The 23,879-nt window shown below is 38.7% G+C and overlaps 1 protein-coding gene across 9 annotated transcripts in view; it reads left to right on the top strand.

Moving 5' to 3' along the window:
- Window positions 1-23,879, top strand: part of GRXCR1 (glutaredoxin and cysteine rich domain containing 1) — a 223,765-nt gene that overhangs the window by 180,680 nt on the left and 19,206 nt on the right. For 5 of the 9 annotated variants that reach the window (XM_082728785.1, XM_082728783.1, XM_082728784.1 and 2 more), the window contains 2 exons: window positions 13,240-13,342; window positions 16,956-17,458. In XM_082728785.1, the coding sequence (XP_082584911.1) occupies window positions 13,270-13,342; window positions 16,956-17,458 (576 nt within the window). In that variant the 5' untranslated portion in view covers window positions 13,240-13,269. Of the gene's footprint in view, window positions 1-2,535; window positions 2,622-4,469; window positions 4,931-13,239; window positions 13,343-16,955; window positions 17,459-23,879 lie in introns of those variants that run through there. The other 4 variants (XM_082728780.1, XM_082728787.1, XM_082728788.1 and 1 more) reach the window with 4 other exon arrangements.

The raw sequence follows: 23,879 nt of genomic DNA, 5'->3' as shown, positions 1-23,879 counted from the left end.
ATGGAATCTTGGCTTCCTTATCTTTTTAAGATGGGCCAACCACGATTCGGCAAAAAGGTTAGTCATTAAAATTCACCAAAGCAAATGTCAGGCCCACGATGTCCTGATTTCCTATCTGGTCTTTGCTTTCTCACTGTGAAAAATTACTTTCTCTCAATTCCATTGTTTCACCTAACAAAGGGCACATCTAATGATGTCCTCCCACATACACTTGTGTGGAGGCGTTTATTATAGTAATTAATTTTTTAAGGTTATAAAATGGTATGATGTATTATTATGAAATACAAACAGAAATGAAGGGAAGTTTTGGGGTAACTTTTGAAAGTTATTTTGAGGTAGTGGAAAAAACACTGGATTTGGGTACAGAAGCTCTGGTTCAAGCAAGTCACTTAAAAATCTAAGGAGTCCTGTCTGTATGTGTTAAAAGTCACCGATCTGTACTAAATAGGTACATTTTATTTTGTATAAATGAACCTGTATAAATATAACTCAAAAATCTGTGGAATAACTGTAGCGAGTAAGTATGAAGGTAAAATAGGCTCATCTGAAAATACAGAAAAGCACAAAAATAAAAAATAAAAACTAACCATCACATCCCAACCATGAGACAATCACATATCTATTTTTGGTTACAGTGAGGTGAATGAATTACAACCTACTATTCAGGGTGCTGTGTCATCACTGGCCCATGCGAAGCCCCAGATTTCCCCTTCATCTATTCCCACTTCTGTTTCTCTCTTCTCTCTTATGTACCTTTATCAAATATACATTATAGAACTGTGAGTGGCTTTTCTGGTCATGGGATCCAGAATGTATACACCCATCGGTAACTGTAGGAAGCTTTCAACTTTCCATGTCCTCCAACATTTATGTATTTAGTTTTCTGTCTCTATTTTTTAATAGAAATTTTCTTATTATATAATTTACTTTTAAAACTGTTTTACCATGCCTTTTTTATGTTCTAAAATAATATTCTAGTGTTATAATCAAGGCCAGGCCTTAAATTATTGGACTATCATCCTTTGTTTAGCTGAGAGCACATTTTGTGATATTCAGGTAAAATATGCTTCTAAGGAATAAGTCGATAGTAAAGGGAACATAATTATCAAATTGTTAAGTTGAATTACTCAGACATGAGTAGGGATCAACTTCTTACCAGTCATGGAGTATTCCTAAGTATAACTCTATGTTTAGAAGAAACGAATGAAACTTGGCATGTATTAAGAGGAATAATTCAGTAGGTAAAACAATAAACTGAAAAGAAAAGGAGACCTAACTTCTGGAGCAATTCTATACATGGTATGTCCTGACAATCATGTTGCCGGGCATGTGCTTAGTCAATGAAGTAAAAAACAGCTATCAGTTATATCCTGCCTCTTTCATAGAGGAAGAGTCATTGATCAGAATTACCTTATGATAGAACGCATTAAAAAAAAATTTCCCCACTTAGCCATATGTTTATTTCCTTATGTGCTAAATTTGTGCTAAACTTCCTGTAAGGTGTTTTTTTGTTTGTTTGTTTGTTTTAATTAAGTTGAGTAAAATTAAGCCAATAGTTCTGTTAAATTCTCCAGTTTGATTCAGTACTTTTCAGATGTTTGATGTAGATATTGATAATTCCTCCACTACTCACACTATCTCTGATATAAATCCTCAAGTTTATATTGAATGTGAGACTGATACTCTGAGAACATCAATGGTTTGCTATACGTTGGTTTTGGAGAATTCAACGTTGACATGTTGAGCAAGAGAGTTGATAGTAAGAAGGATTTATTTCAGCATGTGAAAATTAAACGGATCCATAGACTTTGATTAAGAAGTCTTCTTTGAGTCTTCAGCCTTTTATGCTGAAGATTTCTTGTGCATTCAGTGTACATCATGATCAACATAAAAGAAATACTAGAAACTCCAGTGTGAGAAAAAGATGAGTGCTGATCATGATTCTGTTTTAAAATGTAACGTTCTGCATTTGTCTGAGATTTCATTAGACTTTTATGTAAGGAGTGATGAGGAAAACTGGAAAGATGAAATAACCTTTCATGAAAATGTTCTTTTTTGATGATAAGCTGTTATTCACTATACTAATCAGGACAGCATAATTCAAGTCATTTATTTATGAAGAACAAATATATTAATAAGGGAGTTCAAAGCAGATTATATACTAGGACATGTGGACATGCCTTACTTTTTTCTTGTGTATTTACTAGGAACATTATTTTCTGTGGAGAATACTATTTCTTGGGTACTACTTCTTAACCACAAACAATTGTAGATATCTTGGGAACTTTTGGAGGTTAAAATATTTATGTTCAAATTGCTCTGTGTTGGTATTTGAACTGAATATCTACTTAGAAAGGAAGAAGTAGAGCAGGCCCCTTTCTGTATTGATGGAGATTTACTTGTTCCTATTTGTACAGACAGGGCCAAGGGCCATGCTGGGTACAAGAAACCTACTCAAAAGTATTTGCCGAGTAAATGAATCGGTTGGGAAATTAAGCAGTTGAGTTTGTGAGGGACAAAGTGAACACATCAAGATGGAGATTGGTTTTCTGACTTTGGAGAGGTTACTGGCATTCAACTACAACTCAGATGTTTCATTATGTAGGACATGGAAAGGTGGGGTAAGCAATCAATTAAGAATAATTTTATCTCACATGCCTCATTTCCTTCTGTCTGAAAGTTGGATATATTAATATTTACCTCCTATCTTTATTTTTCCCATGTCTCCTTTTTCTGGATTATTTTAAATTTATTGGATGTTGCTAAATGCATACATTTTATAGCCTTCTTTTAGTGTCTATAAAAATTGGGTATATATAGGGGCACCTGGGTGGCTAAATCAGTTAAGAGTCTGCCTTTGGCTCAGGTCATGATCGCAGGGTCATGAGATTGAGTCCTGCATGGGCCTGCTTGTCCGGCAGGGAGCCACTTCTCCTTCTGCCTGCCTATTTCTCTCTCTGACAAATAAATAAATAAAATCTTAAAAAAAATAATAATTGGGTAACTATAAATTGAAATAATAGTTTGGCAGTGGTGGCCGAGGCAGCAGTGGCAGTAACAGCTCTGGGTTTGCTTCTCATAGCCACGGCTGCTGCTTGGGCCTGGTGTTTACAAATGGCTGGCTAGGATTCTCGGCACCATTTTCTGTTTCTGTCACTGGCCTGTGCCCCCTCCCCAGGCCCTCCTAAAGAGGCAGCGCTCGAACAGCACTTTGTTTTCTGCAGTGGATGCTGATGAAATACCAGTCGAAAGACGAAGATTGGATTATTTCATCCACCAAGTCAAAACCAGTGTCTTCAATGGTTTCAGCTTATTTGGATTCCCATTCCAGCTGACCACAAAACCTGTGGTAACTTCCACTTGTAAGGGAACATGGAATGTGACCCCTTCAGGAGAGGTATTTTCGAACTCTTCATCTTGTGAACTGGCAGGTCCTGGAACAACATGCTGACATTGGGTAATAAATCTCCTAATAGAATAAGTGATGGTAACCTGAGATCAGCCCCACAGAGTCCTGCCTTCCTTTGGTTTTCCTTTGAACTCAGAGGGATATTAACAGAAGACCAGGTGGCTATCATCATGGCAAAGGCCCTTCAGAGAGTTCCTTAACCTGGAAGCCTCAAGGACAGGTTGTAATGGAGGTGATTTCTGAAGAGGGTGGCAAGGGTCTGAGGTGTCCCCACTGTACCGATGAGGAGGGTGTTCAAAAAGAGGAAAGAGAGAAATGCCAAAGGTTATTGGAGTGACTTAAAGAGGGTGGTCATGGAAACTCTGTTCCTCCTGTAACTCTAACTAATCACAGTTCTCAAAGAAGTCAGATGGACACAGTAAAGACCAAAGGCTGGGGGAAGAGCAAAGTCATGGAGTCTTAGCAACTCAGTGTGTTCCAAAACAGCAGAGAGTTGTTGAAACAAGGGGACCTCTGTGCTCAATGAGAAGTGAGAAGGGATGTTGTTCAAGGGGGAAAACTTCTGATACAGAGAGGACAGTTGGGATCAGACTTGAAAATGAAGGTCGGAGGGGACACCAGCTGGAATGTGACCTGTGTGAAGAGGTGTTAGCCCCACCCCGCCTTGGGCATTTGGAGCAATGGCTTACTCAGGAGGAAAATGTCAATACTTGAGACAAAAGAAAAGCGTTGCTCAGGCAAAGATAGGGATAAAAGGATGCATGATCGTGAACTTACAGAGGACATGGAAAGGGAAATCAGTAATGCCCTAGGTCATGGCCCACAGGATGAGGTCCTAAGTAGTAGTTTCAAATTTTAAGTCACTTGAGGGGATATCCAGAACTTGAAGAACTATCACTGGCTCAATGATGAACTCATTAATTTTTTCATGAATCTTCTGGTGAAAAGAAACAAAAAACAAGGGTATTCAGCACTTTGCACATTCAGTACTCTTTTCTATCCCAAATAAAAATCTGGTGATTACCAAGCAGTGACAAGATGGACCAAAGGGTCAGTGAGTCTCCTTGAACAGGAAGGTACATTGGAGCCTAGTGCTGATAGACCTAATAAAAGGTGTCTTAAGTATCTGGATTCTGTGGGACAAATGGGACACAGGATCTTTGGGATTTGCCTTTAGTATTTAACGGGTTGAAAGTAAGACCAAAAGAAATATTGATTTTAATCTTTTAGAGTGGGCCCACTACAGCATGAAGTCATATGAGATACCTCAACAGTTGGATGGAAATGATTGCAGGATGTTTACTTGTAAATATGCAGATTATCTCTCTAGGGACAAACCTACCACATTTACTCCACATCAGATGCCTCTCCTGGATGAAGACTGTGGGAAATCCTTCCTCACTAGTTGCTGTGAGAAGGTCCCGCCCAGGCCCTCCAGCTGCTGGTGGTTCTGACAGGGAGGACAGATGTCTCCATGTACGTCATGCATGAAGTCCCTGCATCACCTCTGTTGTCTCACAGGTATTGTGTGTGCCGGCTTCTCCCGCACCCTAGTCCTCATGTGGCGTGTGGAGGTTCTGCCTGCAACCCTGTGTGTAAGCCTGTGCCTCCTCAGAGCCTGGACGGTTCAACCCACACAAGAACAAACACAAAAATTAATAACTTTTTTTAAAGACTTTTTTCTCCTATGAATGTGGGAAATGCAGGACTTTATGATTTGTCTTTTGTGTGTTTGTTCACGTGTGTTCGTTCACTCACTCATTTGCTCAGATGATGGCAGTGGTTGTTTGCTGCTGCGCTGACCTTTAACTCTGAATTGCCTGTTTGAGCTCTTTATTTTTGAAAAGAATGCTAATCAATCTCCACTCCCAGCTGAAGATCTGGAGGGCAGTGGGGGTGAGGGGAGGCAGGGGAGGAAGGAATGAACTTCTCTAAGGCTGGAGCAGAGACTGCCACCTGGAAGCCGGCCATCTTGTGTTGGAGGCTTGAGGATGCCGGGAGAAGACGTCTGGTCTGACAGGACAACACTGGCTTGGGGGCCTGGAAGAGTGGAACTGGGGTTCTCCAAGCATCTTCCAAAGAGTGTCATGGTCATCCTAAAGAGACCGCTGTTTCTGGAACAGAGGTGACTTGGCTACTCTTGCAACTAGATTTAAAGTAACTCTAAACCCTAAATCTTCCTTTTCATCACAGATCTGGTTGAGTATAAACATCAGAATTGTAAGGGCTGGCCTGGGCTGTTGATTTCTTTTCTTTTCTTTTTTTTTTTCAAAGATTTTATTTATTTATTTGACAGACAGAGATCACAAGTAGGCGAAGAGGCAGGGAGAAAGAGGAAGAAGCAGGCTCCCTGCTGAGCAGAGAGCCCAATGCGATGCTGCGCTTAATCCCAGGACCCTGATATTAGGACTCGAGCAGAAGCAGAGGCTCAACCCACTGAGCCACCCAGGCGTCCCAGGGCTGTTGATTTCAAAAGACATGTAAAATTATTCAATGTAAAAGCTGTTTTTTCTCAAAGTTTTTTTTTTTTTTTGTAAATATATAAAGCCAAAATTAAGTTTTGTACTCATTAGGAATTTTGTCCCCCTCCTCCCTTTCCATCCGCACTGAAATTGGAAGAAAATTTAGTACTTGTCTCAGAGGCTGCCTGTTATATAATAATCTATTTTGCATATGAAAGTTTGTATTTAACTTGTTTGTTCATTAAAAACTTGACAGTGAAAAAAAGTTAAAAAAATAAATTGAAATAATAATAATAGCTGCTTTGTTTTAAGTCAGATTAGATCCCCTGTACATAAGGCCTCATAAATTCGTCGTAAACATATGTAAACATATGAGAGCTCGTTATTAACACACACTCTGCTTATTATTATTTTAAGGGAAACGAAAGACCGTTTCCCCCCAGTGTAAATCCCAGCCAATGCGCTGCCCCCGCTCCTCATTCTACATGTCCCTGTTACAGTTCGTGCACGACTCACCATTTAGACCCCATTTTGCCCTCTGTAAAATGAATGTTTCGCAATCCCCTGTTGTCGGGCATGTTGTGAGGTTGAAGAAGGTAACAACGGGCAGGGTTCTCTCTTCTCCCCAGTTCATTCCCTCCGTCTTCCCCTTCCCTCCACCTGCAATGCATATTACATTCAGGCCGTGAGATACAATCCTTACGGGCAAGAGAACATCTTGGGGCTTTCAGAGAAGCCCTATTCTGAAATGTCTGGAAGACTGGAGCTTGTCTCCATGGAGGGGTGAGAGGAGCCAGATTCAGTGACTTTGACCCCACACAGGGACAACCAAAAGGAACTAGAGTCTTGAGAAGAGAGCAGAGAGGCAGAAAAGAAGGAGGGTAGTGGGAAGATGGGAGTGGGAGGAAGACAGGTTGGATGCCTCTCTGAGGCTGACTCTGTTGGACAGAAAGGTGACCTCATGCAGATAGCAAACAAATTAATAGCCCATCCTCTGGCTCCCAGTGTACTCCAGACCCCTGGTAAGAATGCATCACTTCTGGGAATGAAGTTGTTTCTTGCCTGTCCCTCTGGATGTGGCACAGCATTAAATAAAAGTTACATGTATATGAAAATTGTAGCATATGCCCATATTTCATCGAATCTAAGATGCTATCAGCTACAACATGCATCCTTATTTTATGAACCCCTGAGAAAGGGAAAAAAAAAAAAAGCCTCGCTAATTTAATCATGGCACAATATATTATTATGGCTTGAAATTTTTAAACATATGGAAAAAGCTCTTCTAGATGTATTTATATAGAGATTGTTCTTATATATCGCTCTTGAGCATACCTATAAAGGCAAAGAAATGTGAAATAAATTAATTAGGATAGTCCCAAGCACTCTGAGTTTGAGTCTTATTAATCACTTTTCCTTTCAGAGTCATTGATGTGTGGGATGTTTTGCACAAGGCAGTCAGTCCTTCCTGTGATCAAAAGCACTGGTGATGGAGTATTTGTTAAAAGTGTGCTTTGCTGTTGTCTTGGATTTTCTCCTGAGTCTGGGAAACCGGTCTCTAAGTTTTAATGTGCAGGCAGTTACATCATGACCATTGCGGATCTATGTGAGGGTCAGATGCCCACCAATTTCGGAGACGCTAACACATGAGAAAATACACCTCTTAAAACTGACGTAGCCCCATGGTAAATCCTTGGCAATGTGAAGATGCCCAGATCTGATCTTGAACTACCCGAATCGGGCTCTGGGTCGAACCTTTCACACTTAGGCACTGCTGCCCATAAGATGCAGGCTTCCACAGCCGGAGAAAATAGATGGTCCCTCAATTACAGAGCCTCCAGCAGATGGAAGGCTGGACCTTGGTGTCCCTTGCTCCAAAAACCTCCAGAATTATTTCAGGAAAGGGGGCTCAGTGAATCTCAGATGGAAAACTGTGGCAGGTGTTCCCCCTTTGGCTTATGCTTATCAATGGCCCTGAAGCTGCCTAGCTAAGCCTCCCAGATGTCACCAGCTGCTCCCCACCCCTTGTGAAGCCCCAGTGTCCATGCCAGGGGTGTCACCTTCTAACGGTCCCAGGGATTGTTAATCTTCAAGCTGTCAGAGATGTAGCAGTTTTCATACAAAAGTGGGGACCATACTTTTCTCAACTCCTCATCCTAGTTTATTTCCTGGGTCTCAAAGCATCAAGGCTTTTCCCCAGAGTCCATTGACTCTTCACAGAGACTTCCAGCTTCAGGAGTTAATAATAGGCAGTCAATATAAATGATTAATGAATTTTTATTTAGTCTCTAATATGACCTATATATTCATACTTGAAAAAGCTTCTATTTGCAAACAGAGCAGATCAAAGCCAACTCAGTCAGATTATTTTAGGGTTCCAAGTTTATATATGCAAAAGCTTTGGAAACGGCATTAACTCATTTGCAAAAGGCGATGCAAAAAGACATACCAGCAAAAGGTCCCCTTTTCAATGTGTAATTGATACTTTGACAGATTTGACTGAACTCTCTGCTCTCTGAGGTGTGGTGACTTCCCAGCCCAGAGTCATCATCCACATCGCATCATGCTTTCTCTTCAGGGGAAGTTTTCCTGGTCATTTGGGGACCACTTTCGTGCTCTTAAGAAACTTTCTAGTTTATCTGTGGACTTGGAACTACAATCCCACAAAGAAAACAAAAACATCTCTAGATCTCTGAGTGAACCCAGTCTGGTTTTTTTTTTTTTTTTTTTTTAATTTTCCTTCTGTCTGGGCTCCCTGTTTTTCTTCTTCTTGCCAGTTTTAACCTTCATCTCAGACAGTAGAAACAACAGTCCCCTGTTACCCTGGCAACGGTGGTAAGATAATAGAATTAGGTTGTCCCAGGGCTCCATTTTGGCCTCATGCTTTTTGGAAGAAAAAAAGCAACATGATTATGAAATATAATTTGTGATAAATTTATGGCATTTATTGGTAAAAGATATAACATGTCAAATTTTCAGTGACTTAAAAAACATCAGCGACAAGAGTAAGACAGGAAGTGTGTCTCAGGATAAGGATTTCTTTCACATATATTTTCCCGTCAGCTTTGTAGGTTTCTTTTGACATTTTATCTCTTTCATCAATTTAAAAAATAACAACTGAGAAAAATTTATCAGCAGGGTAGATTCTGAGAACATTGCTATTTTTCCTCAATACATTGAAAAATTTGTAAGAATCTTTTACACATTCTGCAGGCATATTCTCATAGAAAAAATAAATTGCCACTCTCGGGATTCACATTCCTCTACTATCACATTCAGCACTGACATTCTGTAGAAATCCACTGCTGATTTGGAAAGCCGCTTTTAGTTTTCTAGGTTGATGTTTCTAAGTCTGTGACTCAATTTCCCTGTTGTCTTTTTCTATCCTGATTCTGGGAAAATCTCGGGGATGAAATCTGGTCTTAATGATACTTAGTAGGATCCCTCAAGTAACTCTGGATCTGATGTAGTATTTTTAATGCTTTGTTCATTACTCTATATTCTTTTTTTTTTTTTTTCAATTGTATTATGTTAGTCACCATACAGGACATCATTAGGTTTTGGGGCAGTGTTCCAAGATTCATTGTTTACATAGAACACCCAGTGCTCCATGCAATACGTGCCCACTTTAATACCGTTACCAGGCTCACCCCCCAGTCCCCTTCCCTCTAAAACCCTCAGTTTATTACTCAGAGTCAGCAATTTCTCATGGTTCCTCTCCCCCTCTGATTCCCCCCCTTACTTTTCCTTTCCTTCTCCTAATGACCTCTGTGTTCTTCCTTATGTTCCACAAGTTGGTGAAACCATATGACAATTCACTTTCTCTGCTTAACTTATTTCACTCAGCTTCATCTCCTCCTGTCCCATTCGTGTTGATGCAAAAGTTGGGTATTCATCCTTTCTGATTACTCTTTATTCTTGAGTGCTGTGTTTATTCATTTTGTCCAAACTTCTCTCCATCCCAAAGTAATTGGATTTCCCTTGGATGGTTCCAAGCAGAAGAGAAGTAAACTTCCTGTGTGTAGGATAAACGTATGCACAATTTAATCCATTGATTATATCTTTATTAGGAATTAAGAATGTTGAATCCGTACACCAGTATCTTGGAGTAATAGTACAATGTAGTTAGTTTAATAATCTTTCTACCGTAAGACATATTTATAGACATTTTCCATAGTGACAGTCTGATTGAAGAAGAATGTAAAAGAGATTATTTGCCCTCCATGTTTGAAGAATCTTAGTCACAGAATACACAAGAAACTCCTTATTCAAGAGGAATAAGGAGTTTCCTTATTCAAGAGGAATAAGGAGTTTCATGCTTGAGAATGAAGGTTGACCTGATATAAGGTTCCTTGGTGCTAAGTGGGACTTGGCTTCTATAGGCAGAATACACTATTTAATCTCTAGCATCCAATAATGTGTAATGTAGTATAGAAGGTGCCTTTAATGACACCAACAACATTATATGCCTCAGCTATTTTGCCTCAAAAGTGAATAGCCATTATTTCCCACCTCACATATGAACTGGAAGCAGGACAGAAAGAGACGGAAGTAATCATGTCAGTTGTTATTTACCTCTCTCCTAACATGTGAGGTCACTTTGTTCTGACATTAAAATCTAACTTAGCTCATTTCAATTCAGCAAATGGTTCTCCGAGCCCTGTTTATTTGCAAAACACTCTACAAGATATAGTGGTGAATCCAAGATGAAAATTAAACTATAAAAGTGGGAAGTAGTTTCTCTGGGGACTCTTTATTGATCTTCTTTCTTCTGTGGTTATGTTAATTTTAGAGACTTTATATAATTGTCCAATGGAAGGAAATCCTGGGGTGCATGTGGAATCCCGAGCTGAGCGGCCCAGGATGCTGAGACAGCTATGCCTGCTCAGGGTCCATAGTGAGAGATGTAAGCTAGCACCGAAACCTCCTGCCCCCACTATCCACTTAATATATGGTAAACTCTCAGTCCAGAGATGTAAAGAGTGAACAAGGCTTTGGTACCCGGAGCCCTTCTCCAGGACCTTGGTGAGGACAGACTGATTGAGCCTTGAAGCTCTAGAATCAGGCCAGAAACAGAATGGGATTGCCTTGACCCCCTGTCAGTTAATTATGCTCTCCTGGCTCCATTCTTCTTACTGTCCTCCAAACAGTATGTACTGGCTATTAGCTTGTTTAAGAAACAGATAAGAATTTATGGCTATCATTTGTTGAGCACTATGCTAAACACTTCATATATATCATTCTACTTAATTTTTCCAAATATTCTATGCAGTAGGAACTACTTGACAGATCAGGAAACTGAGATTCAAGGTCATTCAGAGGTTGGCTGATCCAAGATTCAAACCCCTATGGGTCCATTTTATGGACCCCTAGCTCCCGTTCATAACTAATATATAAATTCAGAAATCCTCCATCTCTCTTGTTGTGTAATAAGAAAATAGTCCTGCTTTTAAAGAATACTTTCTTTAATGCACTTAGTTTCTTTTCTAGCTAGAAGTTCTCTCCACTTCAAATTAATAATTGAACTGTGAATTTTGATTTTTAAAGTCATGTTAAGAAGCGTTAAGAAGGGCTCAATATTCCATATGCTGAAAAGTTTCAGGGACAGTTTATTTTCCCTATTTCACTCATGGTTAGTGAATCACTTTTCCCTTCCAGTCACCAGCGTAGTTAGAAAATAAAAATTGATAGGTTCTCTCCATCCACCCAGGAGTTCTGAGAACAGCACTTGGGGAGTGAGTCATGGCTTATTACTTCTCGGTTGACAAGTGTTGCTGGAGAAAAGGCGATTACTTCGTTAATGACAGGCAGAGTTTTGCTTTACTTCAATGACCAAGTTTTACTGTTTTTAATACCAAAAAACAAAATAGTGAATGTGATAGTTATAAAATAGCAGCAAATGCAGACATGTTGTATATATTTACTATGATTCAAGAGATTTTTAAAAATTATGTTCTGGTTATCATATCAGATATATCAGGGATATAGTTAAAATTACTTCTCACCATGCAATGCTAATCAGACACAGGATAGTATGTGTCTCATAGTATGTGGGGCAATATTTGGAGATAGGATGAGTAAAATAATAATTAAATTTTGATGTCCTGTTTTTTCTACAAATAAGGAAATAATTAGATATTCTGTTTAAAAAATTGACACCAACAAGAAATACCCAGGTCTAGTTCTAGCTGCTGGGTTATCATTTCTACTGGGAATTGAGCAAGGAAATTTTTTTTTCCTTTGAATTGATCATTAATAATATATTCCAAAGTAGTTCTAGTTTGGCTCATGCAATGTTCTGCCCTCTATTTAGCTTCTAGAGTTTATAATTTACTATTTTAAACAAACAGATGACCATTGGTGTTGAATTTATGAGTGTCTGAAATATTTCTACATTGGTAATATGGTTTACAAGTTTTTGTTTCATGTTTTGAGGGGACTGCATAAATTAAGGAATTGGGTTAAGAAGGAAAGGTCTTGTTAGTTAGCTTAGTTAGTTAGTTAGTTGGCCCTTTTCAGAAAGGCTTTGCAGAGTAGGAGTCACAGTTGTCTTCAGCTACTCTGCCTTTATTTAGTTCTTTGAACAAACCTGCTAATATTCGGCCCCAGGGCCTTACGTTACCACAGCTGAGGAACTGCCTCCAACTGCTCCTGCGCACCTCGAACCTTTACAAGGTGGATCTCTTCCATTGTTGGTAGATCCTCATTTAATGTCTCTTTTTCAGAGAGGCTGTCTGAGACTATTTCGTGTAAAGTAGGCTCCCTTCTTTTATCATTTCTTGTTATAGCCACCTCTTTTTCTCTGCAACACTTATTATAATGTTATTATACCTTTATTTGTTTATTGTAGTTATCTACTTTTTAAAAAAAGATTTTATTTATTTATTTATTTGACAGACAGAGATCACAAGTAGGCAGAGAGGGAAGCAGAGAGAGAGAGAGAGATGGGGGGGAAGCAGGCTCCCTGCCGAGCAGAGAGCCCAATGTGGGGCTCAATCCCGGGACCCTGGGATCATGACCTGAGCCGAAGCCAAAGGCACAGGCTTTAACCCACTGAACCACCCAGGCGCCCCATGTTATCTACTTAAAAAAAAAAAAAAATATATATATATATATATATAATAAATATATTAAATATATACTTAAATATATAATAATATATAAATATAAATATATATATATATATATATTTAGTGTTCCAAGATTCATTGTTTATGCACCACACCCAGTGCTCCATGCAATACGTGCCCCCCTTAATACCCACCACCGGGCTTACCCATCCCCCCCTCCCCCATTTACTTCCAAAGGCAGGGAACATGCCTGTTGTGTTCACCTGTATAGATCTAACAACTCTCTGGTATTTTTTAGGTGCTTGATAAATATTGTTAAAACGAATAAATGATTGAAAGAGTACATCTGGAGGAAGAGAAGAAGGAACTTCTTTCTGAAGGGAGGCGGCTAACCTGGCAGAGTGAGTAAAATGTAGGGAATAATAAACTGATTCGAGGAAAAGGTGGCAAATGGAGTAGTTAGAAGTTGCTGTATTAACATCAAGCAGCTGGGAGCAAATAGTAAGCAGAATGAGAGCGGAAAGTGTTGAGAATGTTGTTGATGTCTTCTGCTGGAAAGGACTGTTGACTTGGTTATTTCACGGAAGTGGGATTTTATATTAGCTTAGGATACACTGCATTGAACTCCAGCTATTTTCTTTCAGCAACGTTACCAATGGAAGGCATGGGCACAATTTTACATATCTTTATATTTGCCATAGTGGCTAGCTGTGTCTTATCCATGGGTGGCATGCAGTAGCTACTTGTGGAATCATTGCCCGAATGAAAGAATAATTGCTAAGTTACCTGCTGAAAAGAGCTTATTTTTTTTTTTTATCAGTCTAAGATAAGTGTGTGAATTGCAATTATTAAAATGTATTCTCACCGCAGCAGATACCTCCTTACACTTGTGGCAGGCCGGTTTCCAGTTTACCGGACTTTCAGTTCATCCTTGAAAGAGAGATGACTCTCAACTAGTCTCATTTTAAGATAGTATATAAGTATATAAATAATAGATATGCATACATACACATGTGTATAGGTACATATATGCACACTATATTTTTAACATATATATTTAAAATATCACAAACTTTTTAATCATTCTATTGAAATTTTTCTATCCTTTGAGTGTATTTATTGATTGCAATCTTGTGTAGTCCTTGTCTTGCCTTATTCAGGCTAAAATTCATTGTTTCCATCCAGAGGACACATAATATATATAGACATCATCACAAACACATTAAGTAATATGTTGCAGATACTCTGTAAGCATGACTCACTAAGGCAGATATTGTTATCTCCATTCTACTAAGGGGAAAATTGAAGATTTGGGTGATGGAAAGAACATTCTCACCGAGGTATGTTGGAATTTGAACCTAGGCTTTTTGACTTCAAAATTCTTCTCATGCTGTAGCACTCTGTCCAAACCAAACATCTAGCAAAAGGGAACAGGAGTAGATTTATAAGGAGTCCAGGGCAAAAAATAATTGGGACGATCAAAGAATTTTGATTTTTTTCTTGATTAGGCTAATATTCATGCCCTCGCCACTCACTTTGATGTATTTTAAAGATCTTAACATTTGGCTGTAAAAATGAATTATTTTTTCTCTTCTTCCCCAATAAGTATTTCCTCACTTATGTTCTCTTGTTATGTCCTTTGACTGTACACTCTTTACTTTGTCAAGTTAAATCCTCTTAATACTGTCACTTAGAAATAGTTGATATAGTGCTAGCTCTTTCTCTCTCTCTTCCTACCCCCACTTCCTCTTTTTCGGGATTATATAGAATTCTCTAATATTTGATTCCTAATTCAATTGGCCATGAAGTAGAGATTTCTATTTTTCTCCCACCTTTTTCTTCAGTGAGAGTTCTATATGAAGAAAATATTCAGAATGAAAGTCATCAACAGGACTGAGTTGGGAAATTATAACATTACTGAAATACTGCTTTTCAACTTGACAAAATAAACATTATTGAAAATTGGTAATATGCACTATTGGCACTGGTGAGAGTGCAGTAAAGTAAGAACTCATATACTAGGTGAAGTGTAAATTATACAACTTTTCTTATCTGTAATTGGCAATTTATGTCAAAAGCTTGGCATTAAAAAATATTCTTACCTCATCAATTTTACCCAAAGGAATTGACACTAAAGAACTGCTTAGATATATCTACACTGATTTTTGAACAAGAACATTCAATGCAGCATTATTTTACTGAATATTTTAAATAATTTAAACATCTAGCCATCCAGAAAGAGAAAGAAAATATTGTACAACTATTGGAAGGGATTTAATACACACATTAAATTCATGTTTTTCAAAATAAAGATATAGGAAATGACTCGCTATATAATGGTGAATGAAAAAAGCAAGTTGTTAAATATGGTATAATTTTATATATGGGAGCACTGACAAACAGCCCTTAAATTTCAACCTTGACTTAAAGGCTTATTTTATGCTTATAACATAGTTCAGTGGCGGGTGTGAATTTGTGACTCTGACAAGCTCAGTAAATGGCTTCAGGACTCCTGGGGTCATTCCAGCTAGCAGATGGGGGAGGAAGAGAGAGGGCATGGGCAGGGGACTCTTTCTCCTAACTGCCTCGGTCCACAAATGATGCATTACTTTTGCTCACTTCCCATCAGCAAAAGCTAGGCACTTGTTCCTTCTCCCTTTAAATTGCAAGAGGCTGGGCAATATAGTTTTGTGACCATCAGAGCATCTCATCTTCATACCCACAAAATTATTATTTTTTAAGACTTTATTTATTTATTTGACAGTAAGCACAGTAAGATCACAAGTAAGCAGAGAGGCAGGCAGAGAGAGGAAGGGAAGCAGGCTCCCTGCTGAGCAGAGAGCCCGATGTGGGGCTCGATCCCAGGTCCCTGAGATCATGACCTGAGCTGAAGGCAGAGGCTTAACCCACTGAGCCATCCAGGCGCCCCCAATATTTCACAAAATTATTAACATCTCTAGTGAGGTTATTTTTTACTTTTCTTTTTTGGTTTGACTTTTATTTTCAGTACTGTGCTATTCTGAATTTTCTAAAATAAGTATAAGTTAAGATTATATAAGATAAAACTATAAACATTAAAAAAGCTTGAAGTGCAGTATGAGGGCCAGCTGTGTGTCCTCACTCTAGAGGTTGACAGGTTGGGGCACTCCCCATAGTGTACATTTTAATATGGTCTTGTATCTTAAGAGATTGTTCAGTCACTCGTCCAAGTGTCAGCAAATCCACGAGCACAGTGTTAGGAGGCTGCTTCTGTATGCATGGGTGATTTGGATATAATATTTATTAAGACAGATCACATGGACTGCTTTGCCTGATCTGTCTGGCTTGGAGGATCTTCCATTCTTCCCCGATCGTTTCATTAAATTTCCTTCCAAAACCTTTCCCTCTGTCTGAGAGTATGTTTGCTTGCTGCTAGCCAAAAGTAACAAGGAAAAGTAACAAGATAGATGTTCTCTCTTTTCATAGTTTGTTAAAAAGTTATTCTTTGGCAAAAACACTTGTGCAAGAAGACATGGGTTGAAAATGCATCTTATACAATACTGAGGAAGTCTAATAGATGATTAAAGAACTACTATTCAAAGCTCCATGTTGGCATGTAGTCCGCTGCCCATTTTAATGATCCTGTGCTAACAGGGAAAAGAACAAATGATATATCCCCTGTGGGAAGGCTATGACTCGTCCCAGCCTAAACATTAGATTCCACATTTTATCCCTGGCCTTCACCCTTGACAGTGAATTGTAGAGATCCTTGTCTGCTAACATCCTTTTCAACACTCATCGCTGGCTTCAAAGTTGGAGTCTTTCATTTCCTTGCCCCACACTTATTTTTTGTTTCATCGCACGCCGCTTTCTTGCACTTGTCCTGTTAAAGAGTCCCCCATAGCTATTTAATATTTAAAGGCTGGGATCATTTGCAGGTTTTAGTTTAAAGGTAACCATAGCACACACAGAGACATTCATTATTAATAGAGATGCACTGTAAGTCTTAGGACTCCTCTTTCCTTTCGATGTTAGTTTCGTATGGGTGCTGCTGTCGGGAGAATGAAGCTCTGATATTGCTATGTGGCAAGTGGACTCGTGAAAACACGAGGGATCCAGAATTATGTGAACAGTGTGTGTGGGTGGAAGTGATCATGCTCAAAAGGGACATAAAGCCAGAAAGTGACAGGCCACGGAAAGTCCGGTTTCGGATCGCGTCATCTCACAGCGGGCGGGTGCTGAAGGAGGTGTATGAAGACGGGCAGCCTTCGGGCTCTCTGGATTCCGAATGTGCCAGCATCTGCGGGATAGATGGACGGAGTGAGTCCGATGGACAGCAAAATGGCCACATGGGATCGGAAAGCGATGAGTGCGAGGACGACCAGGATAACTTGCTGGCGTTAGCAAGGGCTGCCAGCGAGAAGGGTTTTGGAACAAGAAGAGTCAACATTTTAAGCAAAAATGGCACAGTCAGAGGCGTCAAATACAAAGTGAGTGCCGGACAAGCTCTATTTAACAATTTGGCCAAAGTACTGCAGGTAAGTCCGTGCACTTTGCTCCCCCTGGGCTTTGTTCTTAACTCACCCTCTCAGTACCTCTGCCCTCCAGTTGAAAGCAAGCCCCTCTTATACATGATTCCTACATACTTCATGAGTCACTCCCCCATTGTCTCAACAGCCATGGGTTAAAAATAGGGTTATTATGCTTAGCAAATTAGATGGATTCTCAAAGCCAAATTTCTAACATTTAAGTGGTCTTTTTCTTCCAGTGTGCCATGGCTGGAACAATGCATCTGTTTCTTAGCCAAGGGGTGGGGGGGGGGGGGGAGACAGACTATAATGTTCAAAACATCTGAGCACAGTTTGGCAGTTAATTTCTGGTTTATCTTCCTCAAGATGGCAGATCAGCATTTATCATCTCCTGTATAGATTTTAAAACAGAGAAGTTGGAGTGCCGCATTCAGCCGCACTGGGTTAAGTTGGAATGATAGGAAGTTGTAAAGACGAACTTGAACTTTCTCCGACTGCTCTGGAAGTTGCAGGTTTTTTCTGAGGTGGATTTCTTCATTCATTTGCCCACAAGAACTCTAGAGTGGCACTTGAAGAAGTTATTCCTCTGTAATATATATGGAGTGAGAGCCAGGTTTTATACTAAAAAACATTAGCCTTTAATATGTGATAGATTCTGCACAGTAATGTAGGAATGTATTATTCAGGTCCTGGGGCCTTTGGCAATGATCTAATGTTTAGACAAATTTTTGAAATTGCCCGGAAGCACTGGTAAATGATTTTTGGTTGAAAACAGGCATCATTTTTTCAGGAATAGAAATCATAATCACTATCATTAAGGTAGCAGACCAATATTTTTCATTGTAATACCATTTTCTATGATTCTCAACATTTAAATAAAATATCCTTGATGAATTATTCATTGCCTCTGCATTATAAAAGGATGCAGTAGTGGTAGGGAGAAAGGATTTTAACCAAAGGTATTTGATTATTTTTCATTTTGAGGGAAGTATTTGGAAAGATCATAACACCAGGATTTTAAAAAAAGAAATCAAAGGGTAAAAACAGTTAAGATCAAAGGTTCTTTTCATACTCAGAATTTACCCATGAAAGATTTCACTGATTAAGGCTGAAGGTGGGGAACTGATAACTATGTTTGACTAGGTTGGAAAAAATCTTGTATAGATTTCTAGAGATGTGACTATTACATTGAAATCATCTTGGTGGTGGCTGTGTTTTACCCACTGCAGAAATTATTATTGCCAAGGTGTAGACCAAGACTCTATAAAAATAAAGTTTAAAAAATGTTTGCATTTATTTTGATTAATTTAGTTTTTAGTTGAATCATGATTTGAATTGCTTTATGATCTGGAGGGTTTTACAAAAGTGCTGCACCAATTTTAGAATTTTAATTTTAATTTGTTCAGATCGCCCCCAAAAATGATGATTTATGCATAAATACTTTAAATTTTCAAATCCTAAAAAAAAAACAACAACACACATACACACACAAAAACCCCACAACTTTTCCTCTCTATGGCTTTGTCCTAGTAGAGCTAGAAATCCACCCATAGGAGATAAAGGAAATTCCAAAATAAAATCTTAGTACTAGATTAGTTAACAGTAGTTTACTTGTATATTTTCCTTTTTTTTTTTTTTAAGATCTTGTTTATTTATTTGGAGAGAGAGCGAGTGAACATGAACAGGGGGAGAGGCAGAGGGAGAGAGAGAGAGAGGGAGAAGCAGACTACCCACTGAGTGGGGAGCCCCAACTATGGCTCAATTCTGGAACTGAGATCATGACCTGAGCAGAAGGTAGATGCTTAACCGACTGAGCCACCCAGGTGCTCCTACTTGCATATTTTTCTATGCATAATTCCATCACCCCTTTTCTTAAGAAAAAATCCAATAAAACTCTCATTTCCTAATAATTTACCACTACACCATTTACCCTTTGCTTTAAGACAATAGTAGTGCTTACTAGCAGAGACTCCTTAAAGTCTGATATTTAATCATTTTTTTCTAGCTGGCACTTCTTTCTTTATAATGTGGGCAAAGTCACCAATTTTGACCACCATCATTAGTTTCATCGTCATCATTGCCATCACTGTCACGGACCGTTCTCTGATTTCTCCAGGATGAAACCTAAGTTAACAGAGCGCCCACCTTGGATAGTGCCAGATGCACTATTTTAGGAGGCCCCATTCACTTCATGTGTAAAGAGCATCCCTTGGAGTGATACGATGAACATACATAGCATTATATAGAGAGGTAACTTGGATGCTTGCTGCTTGCTAATGGATAGGTATGTCGTAAGGAGTGGCAAATGTCTTAGGCATGTGCCTTAGGGTGACTGAGTAGGCTTCCTGCAATGCAGTAGCAGAGAAGCCCCAGGAACGAAAAACAGAAGTTACCATTCAGTTACTCCTATGGTTAGGGGACCAGATGTGACTCTTCTCTGGATCTTTGTGTATTTTCTATATCCCTTAGAAAGTAAGCAGCAAACTTAACTGGATATAACTGTAATTAGGCAATTTCTCTCAGGGAGGAAAAAAATGAGGAGTGATATCTTAGATATTTGATTAAGGTTTCAATGCACAATCTTATTGCAGAAAGGAACTATAATTGAAAAAACAGGTTTTTCTTCCAGTTTTAAGTTATAAAATCTTAAAGCACTCAACTTGAAACTTGGGGAAACCCCAAATATAAATAAAAGCTTCCAAGGAATCTGTAAATCACTTGGCTTCCTCTCTGTTAGTTTCTCATTCTGTTACTTCTGTCTCATAGAATATTGGCATGTATCTTGCTAAAATTTCAACTGTGCAGAGAGTAGACTTTGAAATTATTTGCCTCAAACTTCTTTAGCAGTACTTTTTAAATTTTTTTTAAAGATTTAATTTATGTATTTGTCAGGAAGACAGAGAGAGAACAAGCAGGGGGGAGTGGCAGACAGAGGGAGAAGCAGGCTCCCTGCTGAGCAAGGAACCCAATGTGGGGCTGGATCCCAGGACTCTGGAATCATGATCTGAGCTGAAGACAGATGCTTAACCAACTGAGCCACCCAGGCATCCCTTTTAGTTAGCAGTATTTATTTAGAAAGTTATCTATAAAAGGGATAGTAGAACCAATTCCCATTTCACTTGCTTATTTGCTTACCCTATAGAATCCTGGGTGATGCAGGATGTGCAAAAGTTTTTGTGGATAGGAAGGGACCAGGAGGTAAAAAGAGAAGAGTCACTAGATGCTTACGTGGGCATTGGAATGGGTGTGTTCATTGTTTCACTTGTGAATCACTCAAGGCCTCCAGTGGGTCTAGATTATGGCTCTTCAGATACAGGTGCTTGGGTTTCCCATTTCTCCCAGAAACGACAAGAGTATAATGCTCAAGAGAGGCCTGTTTGGAAATCTGAAAACCTGGGATCTAGTTGTGGCCTGGAAATACGCATTTATTAGCCACTGTTTCGGTTGTTTGTGCATACAATTGATGTTTGAGAATCACTGACTAAGCGTGTGAAAGGGAAATTCATCTAGTTTACTAGCATTAATAAAAATATTCCTTAATGTCTTTCATGTCTTTAATATTTAAGGGGGAAAACAAAGAAGTTGTGTATTGATCTGTTATTTTTCTTCTGATCATGTTAGATGACCAGGAAAGTCTTTCTGGAGCCAAAGATAAATAAAGATATCCTGATGGACTTGTTTCCTACTGGTATTCTAATTTATCAGTTAATTGGTTTAGAAATGGTTCCTGAAATTAACAGAACATTCTGATGTAGGTGTTTTTTATTAGTTCTTTTTAAAATATTCTGCTGTAAGGATAATCCTACCCAGATAAATGGTTTTACTCCTCATAACTGGAAAATTTTAGAAAAAAATTTTTATTTATTTTTTAAAAAATAACTTACTTCATGGAAGACAAATCACAAAACCACTATATAGCTCATAGCTCTCACCCACTCAGAGCACCATTAGATTTGAGATACACCTTGATCTTAGTAGCAACATATTTCTGAAGTTTCTCAGGGTGGGTCAGTGATGCAGATAATTAAGGTCATTTGGTTTTTCTAATATTTTCCTCTGAGATTAAATTTCAGATGGTAATTAAGAATCAGTAGTCTTATCTTGACCCTATCTTCGAACTTGTGTAATCTGTTTTATACTCAGAATCTTTTTCTGTAATTTCTATAATTTTCATTGCCTTTTTTTTTTTTTTACAAATTTAAAACTATTAGAGATAAATAGAGGCAAAAAGGGATATATTTATACCACATACTATAATTCGCTGGCTCCTTTCTAAAAACTCAAACATAGGGCGCCTGGGTGGCTCAGTGGGTTAAAGCCTCTGCCTTCCGCTTGGGTCATGGTCCCAGGGCTGCCTGCTCAGCAGGGAGCCTGCTTCCTCCTCTCTCTCTGCTTGCCTCTCTGCCTACTTGTGATCTCTGTCTGTCAAATTAAATAAAATCTTAAAAAAAAAACCTCAAACATATAACTTTCATCTTTGTATTTACACGAACATTTGTAATTAATGTGCTTATATTTATGAGCATTTTAACATTTCAAGATAAGGAAAATAAAAATAATCATACATTTGCAGAACAATTTGCATTTTGTAAGGGTTTTCACTTACATTATTTTACTTGATTGTACTGAAGATTGTTGTGAAATAAGCACGAAAATGACTATTATAATGCCTGTTTGTAGGTAACTGAGTGTCAGAGAAATTAAGTGTCTGGCCCAAAGCTAAAAACATGAGAATTCTGCCTTTCAGTATGTAGGCATAGTTTATCTAAGTACAATGCTATATACAAGAATACTCAACCTCACCTTTTGAAAAGTCATAATTACAAATATAAAGATTGATAAGACTAAATCCTATCGTAACATAGTTATCATAGTTACCAATGTTATGATATGATTTAGTCTTCTGAAACTTGAGTATTTGGTTAGCAGATTTTAAAATCTATTGTTTATTGAATGTTCAAATCTCCACTTAGGGAAGGTTTGTCTGCAGTGTTAAATAGCTTCTACCCAGTTCTAAATTATATTTTTAAAATTTAGCTAATCTTTTCATCTCTATAACATAATTTGATTAAAATGTTTTGAGATTGCAAGGAAAGGGGCGATGGGTTAGCTCAAGGAAGACCCCTCCTCAGCATTGTTCACTAACTTTAGGAAAGATGATTAACAGAATTTCCTGGCTGTATGTATTATTATTCCTCTCTGGTTCACTTCATCTAGCTTTAGCAATAGAATATTCCAGTGAAAACCAGGTGATTCTCTTGATGATTCCTGGCTCCAGTGGGTTATTTGGATCACACTAGAAAACAGTAACAGTAATATTAACTATTGATTAAGTACATATACAGTGTTCTTATTATTTATGTGCATTGACATTTATTTCTCATAGCAACTTTATGAGTAGTATACTATTAATAATAATTTGAGCATCTTCTCTGTGTATGAAACATTGTTACAGGATTCAGTATCACATTTATTCAGAAAAAATTCTTATGTAATGTTCTATCAAAATAAGCATTTAGTAATAAAAATATTGCCTCTTTTAGCTATCAGGAAGTAGCAAGAAACTGTAGGGTTTTTGATACAATTCCAAACGATGCAAGAAACTACATTAGGAAATTGGGTGACTGTTCTCCAAGAAACAGGAAAAGAAGCACCACAAATGGGCTGGTACTACTGATCTATATTTTTAATGTACAGATAAGAGTTGCCAACTGATGGGCCTGAGGGTCCTGTTGTTACCAGACTGAGAACTGATTCTAATCTCAGTTTGGCTGCTCACCTTGTGAATATCCATACTTGAGAGACAAGTGACAGGTTGGCTTATTCGGGAAGCCTCAATGGTGGCTAATATCTCCAAGACCATCCCCCCAGTCTAGGCGAAGAGGGGGCGGGGGTGTGTGTTTAAAGCAGAAGGCTTGGGAAATGATGGGGGCTGTGGCCAGGAGAAGCTGATGCTCACACAGTTAATCATATGTCAACATGGCCCTGGACAGGCTGGCTGGCATCAGTGGCAGATGTTTTTAATGGGGCCAGACCTTAGCTTCTGGGAAAGTCTGGCTATTTATTCCTCAAGGCCTGTGAAACCTCAAGCAGAGGGGGTTAGTTCTGCTTCCAACCAATGAAATGTAGTTAGCAGGCAAGAAGTGCATCAGCTTGAAGCAAGGGGATGGTTCAGACCAGCTGGTGTGCTGTGACCTGATCGCCTTCCACATACCAACACTTTGCTACTCTTAGCCACAGCATTTGACACTGATACTGTTGAGGACCTCAATAAACGTTTTTTCTTTGAGTTAATGAATGAAGCAAAATTCCCTTCCACAGTGATTATTTTTTCCTTTTCCATCTCTTCCGGGTTTGGAGATTTCCCATATTGGATAGTTCCAGGAGCACGCTAGGAAGGCGCACACGGGAGGTGTGTCTTTCCCCAATG

The sequence above is a fragment of the Mustela nivalis genome (genome assembly GCF_964662115.1).
Source record: "Mustela nivalis genome assembly, chromosome: 4".
NCBI lineage: Eukaryota > Metazoa > Chordata > Mammalia > Carnivora > Mustelidae > Mustela > Mustela nivalis.
Note: the sequence above shows the minus strand (reverse complement) of the source record. Positions and strands in the feature narration are given on the sequence as shown.